General features: G+C 34.4%; 1 protein-coding gene across 1 annotated transcript in view; it reads left to right on the top strand.

The window, feature by feature from the left end:
* The first annotated feature begins 19 nt into the window (after positions 1 to 19).
* The window catches only part of LOC146135214 (single-strand DNA endonuclease ASTE1-like), a 43,024-nt gene continuing 31,714 nt past the window's right edge, over positions 20 to 11,329 (top strand). Inside the window, exons 1-6 of the mRNA XM_083395708.1 lie at positions 20 to 162; positions 1,658 to 1,753; positions 2,219 to 2,352; positions 4,373 to 4,560; positions 5,456 to 5,629; positions 6,352 to 6,583. Coding sequence (XP_083251834.1) covers positions 20 to 162; positions 1,658 to 1,753; positions 2,219 to 2,352; positions 4,373 to 4,560; positions 5,456 to 5,629; positions 6,352 to 6,583 — 967 coding nt within the window. The remainder of the gene's footprint in view (positions 163 to 1,657; positions 1,754 to 2,218; positions 2,353 to 4,372; positions 4,561 to 5,455; positions 5,630 to 6,351; positions 6,584 to 11,329) is intronic.

Raw genomic sequence — 11,329 nt, 5'->3', positions numbered from 1 at the left:
TTGGTGGGTTAAAAGTGGGATGGGGGTAAGGGGTCTCACTGGGTTTATCGACGAAAGGCAAAGAAGCTACTTGGAGAGATATAAGTTGTGCAATCAAAACCTGGTCATCGACGGAAATGCTCTCACACATTATCTTTACCACCAAGAAAACTTGGACACAAGGTAATTGTATTTTTCTTTTCAAAATATAACTAGAGCCTAGGAACACCATACGCAACCATTGAATTCTACAATATTGACATATTTCTCTATTTTTAAACATGGGCTATTGTTGAAATGAAAACAGAGAAATTTGTCAACTTTATTGGATGTTATAGCTAGTAATTTTTGTTAGTTGAAATATTTTTAGTTTAACTAATGTTTTTGACATATGTTGCACTGTCTATCTTCTAATTAAAATGTATTTTTTTGTTTTGTATTTTATAATATGCGAAAACATTATGTACCTTAAGCACTCTGTTGTTGAGCAAATTTGGCGTTCTGTGTTGCAAAGCAAACAACACTTGTCACCCTTGTACCCTCTACTTTGGACATTGGACTGAGATAATATAAAACAGATGTTGTAGAAGCAATAAAATAGAATCTCTTTTCTTTTTGTATGTAATGTACATATCACTCATTGTACATCACTAAAATACAAAACAGATGTTATATAAGCAGTAAAATAGACACTCTTTTTTGTATCCAATATATTTTATTGTTCAAAGTTTCAAAATTTGTCGCTTTCAAAATAATCCCAGGGTTTAGTTGTGTTCAACAAACTGTAAGTCAAGTCCTAACCAAAATGCAATATATATATACTAAGTGGATTAATGGATCAAATAAAATCCAAGTATATGTCCCCAGAATTGATACTTAAAAAGTGGATACTTAATTTTCTCCAAAACTACAATTCAGTTGCTTTGTTTTCAGAGTAGCCACACAAAGCATTATGCCCCAGATTCTATTTTGTATTTTGTATTTTTGCAAAACAAGATCAAAAGAAAACTTATAAACTGTTTTTACCACCTTATTATTTTGTTTAAAATGTGGCTTTGTTAACTGAATTATGTGAAGGGTCAGTCTTCATCCATTAATATTTTATAATGTTAAGATTCTCTTGCGTTTAGTGTTTTAACAAAGGCTATTTTAAGCACTAAGTCTAACGTAAATTTTAAACAGACTGTCAACTGCAGATATAGTATATATATACCATATATATATATATATATGTTTATAAAGAGACGGGATTTTAAACAGAATAACACTATCTTAGTTTTTCATTTTAAAAATATGCTATATATTTAGAAACAACAGGCCATGGTCATTTTTGTACAACATTTCTTAAATTTGGAGATGAATGTTTATTTTTATGCATTTGTGACATTCCTAATCACTAGACATGTAATCAATTGTGCATTTCTGACATTCTTTATCACTACACATGTATTATCAAATAATTAGCAGTCTGCAACATTCAAGATCCTTGTTTACACAATATTGATTCATGCCTAATGAATGTGAAACGACAAAGTAGTTTCTTAATTTATGCACGCCAGACAGTTAACAAGCAATCCGTTCGGAGAAAAGCTGTCTGTAATAATCAAACTGAAACCAGCTCGTTTGTGGCCTGGAGTGATTGGCTTGTCTTAATGATTTCCTCTCTTTCTGTGCGCAGCTATGGCGGCGCGTACAAGACCTTCCGACAGTCGGTGACAAATCTAATGCAGAGGCTGCACCAATGCTGTGTCACGCCACTAATCGTGTTTGACGGGTTAGTGTGTTAATGATTTTCAGCTCGAGTGTGATTTATTCTCTGCAAATGGCTAAATGCTCGAGCAAATCAATAATAAAAATATTTTTTTGATTTGGTAAAAAAAACGGCATTTTCATGGTGCTACTGCTACACATATGCAATTACAGTTTAAAAAGTTTTGTGAAACTAATAATTTATCACCACTTGTCCAGTGTTTTTTTTTCAAACAAATATCCTCTGCTTAATCAAGTAAAAAAATCAATTTATTTTACCACAAATTATCCGTAAAGTTATTTTTTACACTGCACAATCAGTTTTAATGATTTCAAGTTTATGATCATACATTTTTAATAGCTTGAAGATAAAATCCAAATAGGCCTAGCAAATCAATATCATCTTAATAAAAACATTATATTTATAATATTTGTGCTTGTTGTGTATAATAATTTTTGCAGAACTTGTAATTAATCACAATTTTTGTAGTGGGTCCTCTCCAAATAAGGAGAAAACTCAGCTGGAAAGGCATCAGCGAAGCGTTGATATTGCTCGCAAGTTCTTCTCGCAATGCGCCAATTCAGAAGCAGACAATTGTCAAAAGGTGCTTCCCCTTCTAGCTGGTAAGATGACCACCAAATTTGGTTTCATACAAGGCATTTTGGGACTAATAACATCCTTATGCTATTTTATTATATTTCTGAATTTCAAGTATTATGCAGATTGTTAGTTGTTATAGGTGAATAGCTTGGTCACTTTTTTTTATTAGTTTTTTATTTGTATGAAATATTCATATCTTTTTTGTGTTATGAATAGTAACTTGTGGTGTATTAACAAACTTATGAAATATTAGTTTTATTTTTTTTATAAACTTTTGTAATATATATTTAAGACTTAAAAAATGCAATGTACTTTCTGTCAGTGTTTTTATTATCTTTAAACCGGTGTCCCTAGATTTTTTTTAAATCGAAAGGTATTCCAAAACTGTGAGATGAGTTTTTGGGTCGCCGGTAAGTCTGCATCAATTCGACACAAATTGACTTAACTATAATAATTGTACATTTTAATGCAATATGAAAATTTAAATAAAGCTAATGTAATTTGGGATCCCTGGATCAGAACACCTTGTTTCAAAACCTTTTCACCAAGCCAAAAAATTGTAACCAAGCCAAATATTCAGTTGAACACCAAACAAACTCTTAAAGAAACAAATGAGAAATGTAATGAGAATTGAGAAGAGATTACCTAACTTTAAGCTCAAATGTTTTTCTCGTTGTTAGGCATGGAATTTTTCTATTATGTAATCATTCAGGTCACACGGTTGTCTTTTGTTTTCACAAAACACCTGGTGGGGTCGCTAGGACATTCAGCCGGTAAGGTGGCCTTTTTATGTCAACAGGAACAATAAACTCTCCATGGCTTGAGCTTCTAATATTACGCTGATGTTATCTGGCTTGTAACTCCATCTGTGTTCAATATTTCAAATCTTAAGTGTATATATGTATATATATACAATATATATAATGTATTGATATATACACTATTCTCTTTCATGTGCCGTTAAATTTTCCATGCTGGATATCAACATGTTAGTGTCATCTGGCCTGTAATTCCGTCTGTATTTAGCGTTTCTTATAGCTTTAGTACATTGGTATGTACACTTTATTTTTTCTCTGTACCCAGAATGCTTCACGGTAGTTAAAATGTAATCGCTTTTATAATCATCAAAGCATTAGTTTACTCATCAAGACGACTCTCACACTGTTAAAATTTGACAGCACCAATTTGTCTAGCATCTTAAAGACTTGAAAAGTAAAGAACAATATACATAAATGTTGGTTTGCAACCAATTTCATAGCATTAACAAGCCCTTCCCTTTGTTACAATTGTTGTACGGCAATATCTTTTTGGTTCAAATTCTACAGTAATCTGTTCGCTCTAGAAACATACAAACAAATTATTGACAGCTAAGAAACACAAAAAGCGATAATATCAGTCATTGGGGTAATGTTGGCTTGAAATGGTATTCAGACTTTAACCTCAATTGCCATACACACAGGACCCGGTATGTCAACAATGTGCTTTATTGTATTTCAATACAAAATTTTGTATTGTTCGCAAAGATTAAGTTTTTTGTGGTTTGTCAAAACACTTTTCAGCTTTCCATTGTAAAAACAGGATGCTTGATAAAATGGGCCGCAGACTGAACAGTTAAGGAAGCCCTGATCTAGTGTACTTCCAACCAACATGAATTTAACCTCATAAACAGTTTCTAGCAAACTTAAGCTAGCCCGGATAGCGTCATAATTTGACATAGCGTTATAAATTGACACCATAAAACAAGTGAACATAATAATCCAGCTGTTATCGGCCCAAAAGTTGTGAAATTGAAATGGATTCTAAATACATTCAATGAGAAAGTGCCAAAGCGTTTTCTTTTAATTAGAATGTATTTTCTTTGAAAAATTCGTTTGTTTTTTAAATTATACACTAATATTTCAATTAGGCCTTCATGGACCCCTAAAACTAGTCCCTGAACCATGACTCCATGGATCCCAGTTTAGGAACCCCTGCTCTATACTCTACACTTGGCAAACTGGATGGTAACGGTTGGCCTTTTAACGAAACGCATTTTCCTCTTAGTGGAGATTTTTCAGCAGAGTCTTGATGAAACGCAAACTGCCTTTGTGTGCGCTTTGGATGATGCTGATGGTTGCATTGTGTCTCTGGCAAATCGACTGCAAGCTCCAGTGTTATCCAACGACAGCGATTTCTATGTTTTCGACGTAAAATTTGGATACCTACCGCTGGCCTATTTTCACTGGAACGAGGTGTGTGTAGACAGCATTGTTAATTACTTCTACATGGGTTTTGATATTCCTATACATAACTAAAATATCCAACCATTATGCTCCATAGCTTTGTGTAGTTGGAGTACTTTAGTTGTTGCATTGTTAGACAACTTTTCCACAATAAAGTTTTACCTAAACTATTGATAAAATAGGATTTGGAATTTATAGTGATATTTTTCACCAATCACGACCTGCATAGCGTATGAATATATAGCACAAGACTTAACTAGATATAAATGTACCATGCAAGCATAACCTTGTGGTATCAGGCCTCATAAACGAACCCTTGTGCGGGATTATCTTTGCAGCCAAGTCTGTTGCTAAGCTCCTATCACCATTAAGCCTGTGGCCTTGAGGTATGCGTGAAATGTCTGTCTGGATTGCATTGCCATGTCTTGTTGAGTGTGGGTTTGTTGTGAGCATAACTCACTGATAAAATCCTGCTGTTAAATGATTGCCTTGTTTCTAAGTTTTAAACTGCTTCAATGTCGTTTAGTAAGATTTATGTCAACTACAGTTTTAAATATGTTCTTTTAAAGTTGAATTTTTAGTAAACCTATGATAAAACATTTGATTTTCCAAAACTACCTAAAAAAACGAAAATAATAATGCCAAAGTTATGGTTGAAATTACGAAGAAAACCTGTGTATTGTGTTACCTAAAAATTCCATACTTAAAAAAATCAAAATTTTACACTTTGAATAACTTTGTTTCATGAACTGCCTTGAATTTTTTTTTCAAAAACAAGAATCTATTTAAAGCAATTTGTAATACACAATATTTATGCACCATGACAGCAGGTATACAAAAAAAAACTCCTCTAAATAGGACCAATGTGAAAAACAGAATCCAACTTTTCCTGTTGAATTCCTAGGTGCTGGATTCAAACCGTGGGAATTACATGCATGGCTTACTTTACCAGCGCCAAGTTTTCGGATCGAGTATCAAGTTAACGGAGTCGTATATGGCCTTTCTACCGATCGTACTGGGATCCGACTGGATCCCTAGGGATTTGTTTGCTGGATTTCTGGCGAAGTTGGTCTCGCAGGTAAAGTTTTCAATGCTCTACTGCAGTGTTTTGTAACTTTTTTTTCGCGAACAGCGAAGATTTTGCGACCCAATTATCTTTGTTGAACTTTTTGTAATCTTGAAGTGAACAAAGCACCTATAAGACAATTACCATTATGTTATTAATAATTGTTTTGTATGATTCGTGGTCCACGTATTGCTCCCGCAATTGTCTAACGTTTTGGAGAAATCTCGCTTAGAAAAAATCTATAAAAGTCTAACCATATGACCACGTAAACTTCAGTCGGCGACCAATCAAACTGCCACTCAATTTTGGGTCGCGACTCTTAGGTTGACAAATACTAAATATATTCTAAAGTGTTTTATTAGACAAAAAACAGTCTCTTAAATTTGTTTAGACGTCTTTTAAAAATAGTCTTTACATATTTCGTAATAAGATGAAATATTTACGTTTTTTAAATACCACCAAAGCCAAACCTGACTGGAGGTTGTTGTTCTATACCACATCCACACTAAAAGTAGGTAGAACAATATTTACCATGTTAAAAATGGATTATAAATTATTTTAACGTTTCAGAAAACTTTCTTATTCTGAATTGGCGTTCATATTTATTCTACATCTAATTACAGCCACCAGCCATAATGCTTCAAACTTTATTCCAAGCGTCATAAGTTGCCACCTATACTTCTGTATGGGCTTCATTTTTCATTCTACGATTTTATCAAGCTCGTTTTGCGTAGAAATCAACAAACCAGAAGAAAGCAAGGGGCAGGAAAAAAAAGCTCAAGCCAAACAAAATCGAAGTTTTACTACATTGGCTTGCCCAACACAAAACCGTGAACCACGTTCTCGAAAGCCTTTTGCAAGAAATCCCTGAAAATTGTCAGAAAAATTACAGAGAAAAAATGGAATGGTGTCTGGATTCCTACCTAACTATACAAACAGACTACGCCATGATGCAATCTTTACAAGGTAATTTAACAATTTCTTCTTTGCAATATAGGCGTAAAAAAGATAAAATAACATATTTCCATAAAAGAAAGGTTTGTTTTAAATTTTGTGCAATCAAAACTGACAACCAGTTGAAATTAAGGTTTTACAATAAATAGTAGTGTACATCGCACGGTTTAAGAATTTTACCCAACTTGTACAACGCACTTATATAGATATTTCCTAATTTACATAGAATGTTGGCGTACCACCACGTTTTGATTTTGTTTGTGATTTAAGCAGCATTTTAATCCTAATATGATCTCGTATTGTTTATTTTTGGCATGTTCCGAGAAGAGAAATTCCGGTTTTAAATCCAAGTTAATTAAAATCTGCCTTTTGGCAACTACAGTATGCAAGCGTATTCCTGTCATATCGGTAAATATAAAACATGAGTGTTGTGACTTGATACTAAATGATGTAGTTATATCATGACCTTACTCTTTTTAGTTTTGAGCATGTATATAGATTTCAAGTGGTCTTAAACATCGTCTATTGATGCGATATGTGATTATTCTATAACATAAAAATGGGACAAAATAGTATAGGACAACACCTAGGCTAATAGTCGCAATAACGTCTAATTTGGAATAATTCATAGATCTATCGAAATACGACCGAAATGACTATACAATTTCTTACCTAACCCCAAACCCCACCCCTAACTACATCACGAACTCCCCTAATAATTTCAACCCTAACCCAATTTTAACCCCATTCATTACCCACCACTAACCCCAAATAGGGTCAAACAATCTGGTGCTAAAATAGCTACGTCGACGTCAAAACGACCGATGGCAGACCAAGGGCCCCTATCGTCCCATACCCTCTTCCTACAGTTTCTGGTAGTTTTAGTCATTTAGGCCTTATTCCGATTAATTTAGGCTTATATTCCGGCGGATTTAGGTCTTATTCAGACGATTAAGCTCTTATTCTGTCGTGGATATTATTGTGTATTTGTCTCTTTTATGTCATTGGTCTTAATACTATTGTATTTCTGATTATTCTGCTTTAGATATTCTTGCTGTGCAGGTCTATTGTGTGTTCCCGATTATTATATTCACACGCTATTTTTTGACATTTTGCTGACTAATTCGCACGCGGATTAGTAGATGTCGGTCATTCACTAATTATTTTCTATATCAATGCATTAAAACACTATATACTGCGCACTTCCCACAAATTAAAGACAGCAGGCTTGCGTTTTAATGATGCTGCGGATATAATTGGCCATGATTAGGGCACTTTGCATTAAATTTCCATGTAAATATAGTGTATACTTACATGCGTATTCAATGACAAAAGCTTTAAGAATAAGCGCCTGGTTTATTTTAACCCATAGTGATGGTTCGTTACGGCACTAAAGTCTTTAAGACTGACCTAATATATTTTAGGTTTGACCCAAGTTAATGTTAAAGATACATTTACATATGATGACCGATTTCGGTGTATCGGTTGGGATAAAACCAATTAACACCCTACGTCAGATGCTGTCGCACCCAAAAATCAGTGTTTCTCAACCCTTTTTCGCGGCGACCCAAATATTAAAGCTTAAGGATACCAGCGAAGCTTTGGCCCAATTCGTTTCATTGAACTCTTTGTAAACGAACAAAACAGAAAACAATAGCACAAATAAGATGGAGTTTATTCAATACGGCCAATATCTTGCTTACGCAATTTTTTTTCCAAATTTTTAAGAAAAACATTTCTCAGAACCAATGTCAATAAATCTAACCATATAAAACTAAAACAGTCGGCGACTCAAACAAATCAAACGACGATCTTATTTTTGGGTATGACCTTGGATTTAAAAAACACTGTTTTAAAAGAAACTTATACTGTATGCAACGTAAATATGAAATGCTTAACATTTTGACAAGTATAAAACAACAACCTTTTTACCAAATTTCCAGGATTAAAAGTGGCGTATTACTTCTTAAATAAAATAAAAGGGCGTATCTTCATGGAATCCAAAATCATTGCCAGAAGGGTTCTCAAATGAGCTTTTAACTAACCCGCAACATTCGAGAACATGTTGATTTTAAGCGTGAAGGGTATATTAAGAAAACGTGTCACATCTGACAGTCAAAGTCACACGAGTTATAAATCAGACAAAGACCAGTTGTCTGTTGTCAGCGCTTTGCTGTCCAGTCGAATTGCGTACGCAAAACAATGATTAACGCGCTCGTTTGCGATTTTGCGAACATCAACATAAAAATCGTCCAGCCCAAAGGCAGCGACAGCCATGCAGTCGTCCAAAGTTTTATAGCGGGATTTTGGCATTGCACCATTGTGGTCTTGTATATAGCGCGATGTTAGGACTGTTTATATAAAAAAACAGGTATCAAACATAAAATTATTTCTGAAAAATTTTACAGAAATATATAGATTTCGCCTTATAGGCATCATCAGCTTCTAATTCAAATAGATTCTATTTATTTATACATACCAGAGTAGGTGAAATGCGACAAGCGAACCACCCTTTGGTTTATTTTTTGGGGTCACTTTCTTTCTAGGTACCTTTTTTCAAAACTATATATGTTTCGTTCATTTATGTGTTTCGTTGTCACAAAACAGTAATGATTTTTTCATGCAATTCCGCGCTTAACTAGTTCACCCTGTGATGCACCATTACAGTGTTCTGCTTTAAAGAACGAAATTAAAACGATTTTCGTAAACAGCTTGTCAAAAATCCATAATATCCATCATTCGCTGCCACGTTTTTTTATTGTGAGATGACCTTAATAGCCTGCTCTCGCGTGGTTGCTACAAATAGGCTGTAATCCATTTTTAAGTGACTATTTGAACTTGTGAATTTCAGAATGCGGTTTGCGCGTTGAAAAGTTTGCCCTCCCCCCGATGTGAGTGAAACAGTTTGGAATTTTTGTGTGCGTCGATTAATTACCAGCGATTTTGGGGCTGTGAGCTTTGACGACCAAAAGATTAAACGGGAAACGTTCGCCGAACGTTTTTCGCACTAGTTTATTGCATTTATTTGTGCGCATAAAAATATGCAAATAGATGGCACAAATTGAAAACTCCAATGCAAATCGTATTGCCGTCTTGGCCAACTTAATTTATTTCGGAACTTCCTAGAAACGTTGGATTTGCGATAAATGTCAGTTCCGACACGGCTTTACACCAGGACTGTACTGTATAGTAATTCTGGTCCTGGCATTTTTTACTTGCGAATAGTTTGCTTTACATATTGTTGGTCCTTCGTTGTGTTTGCAGATTCTAAGCAGAAATTTGCCTAACTCTATAGTATTCTGCTCTTGTTGAATTAAGTTGTTTTGGATCTTTTTTAACCTTTGTGGTTTTGTTACGATCTTCCGACAAGGTTGTGCGCTTGCGTTTTGTCTGGCGTCTCACATCATTCAACAAACGGCGCCAGAAAGGGCTTCTGTGTCGTTATTTCGCCAGAACCGGTCGTTTTTGTCCCGCGGCAGTTCAAAAGCCTACGTGTGAATGCCGCAGCGATATAAGGCCAACTGGTTTTGTTTGGTGTAACGCCCACGTCGAAGCGGTAAGAAGACTTACGGCTGAATTTAGCACAAGCTGGTTGTTCGTTTATCCATCCAGAGTTGACACAAAAGTCTTTGAATATCCTTGATTTGATTTGCGTTTTTAGAAGTCTATGATAATGCCTTTGTCTTCACTCTGATTTTTTTTATGCAGCTGCGGTTTAAAAAACAATTTTTAACTGTGTTTTTTTGTGTTAACTGTTGCACTTATACTGTTTGTTTTCTAATTGTAACAAAAATCGAAGCTATAAATTTTCTTCAAAAGTCTTTGAATGTCTTATTTTTTTCATAAAACTGTGTGGCAACCATGATTTCTTTAAACTCAACTTTTTCATTCGAATAATACTTTTGCTTCAAATGTATTTTGGATAATCTCATTTTTTCGACAAGAAACATTTGACAAAACCACAGTACAGCGATTACTCAGATTATAACGGTAAAAATATGAATGGATATTCTTCAGTCGTAAGACTACCGCCTTATTGTCTTGAAATCAACCAAAAAAATTAAAATAAATTACTCAGATATTGAAATCAGTGATCATTTAAACTAATCACTGAAGTTAATCAGTCAAATGTTTCGCTTTTATTTAACCTCAGTATAGAGGATAATTTATCAGTCGAGGAATGTAAAAATGTCCATTTGAAACCTTTTCACGGACCCCAGTTTAATAACCACTGCTTTAAATCAAGACACTGCTCGTAAAAATTGACCGTGTTTCTAACCAGCTTACAAGCTTAGTTTGTTTGTTAAAGATGACTTCAATTCTCAGCACGTCAAGTTATTGCTGGTAATAAAACCTGGGCCACTTACTTACGACAACATAGTGAAATTACGATACCAAGAAAACAGCGAACACGAAATGACATTACCACGAATTCGCTTAACGTTAGCAGCTGTAGTTTACTATGCCTATAATTAGGGGACGTCCGATATAATTTACATTTTGTTCCGATACCCGATACCCGATATTTTGGACAAAAAGTATCGCGTTCGATTAGATAGGAAATGACGTCATTACTAAGCTGATATAAGCAATATAAATAAAGATGAAACGCTCGGAGGGAATTTTTTTCAGACTAATATTATCAAGCTAAAATTTGCTTGCTGTTAATCTTCCTTTTTTTGTAATTTCTAAAAAAAGTTAGAAATCTGTTCGTTGGATTGCAAATTATAAAACCACCCTAGTATAGGACGAGTACAG

Source organism: Ascidiella aspersa, chromosome 8 (assembly GCF_963924565.1).
Source record: "Ascidiella aspersa chromosome 8, kaAscAspe10.2, whole genome shotgun sequence".
Classification (NCBI taxonomy): Eukaryota; Metazoa; Chordata; class Ascidiacea; order Phlebobranchia; family Ascidiidae; genus Ascidiella; species Ascidiella aspersa.
This window is presented reverse-complemented; position numbering and strand designations above follow the sequence as displayed.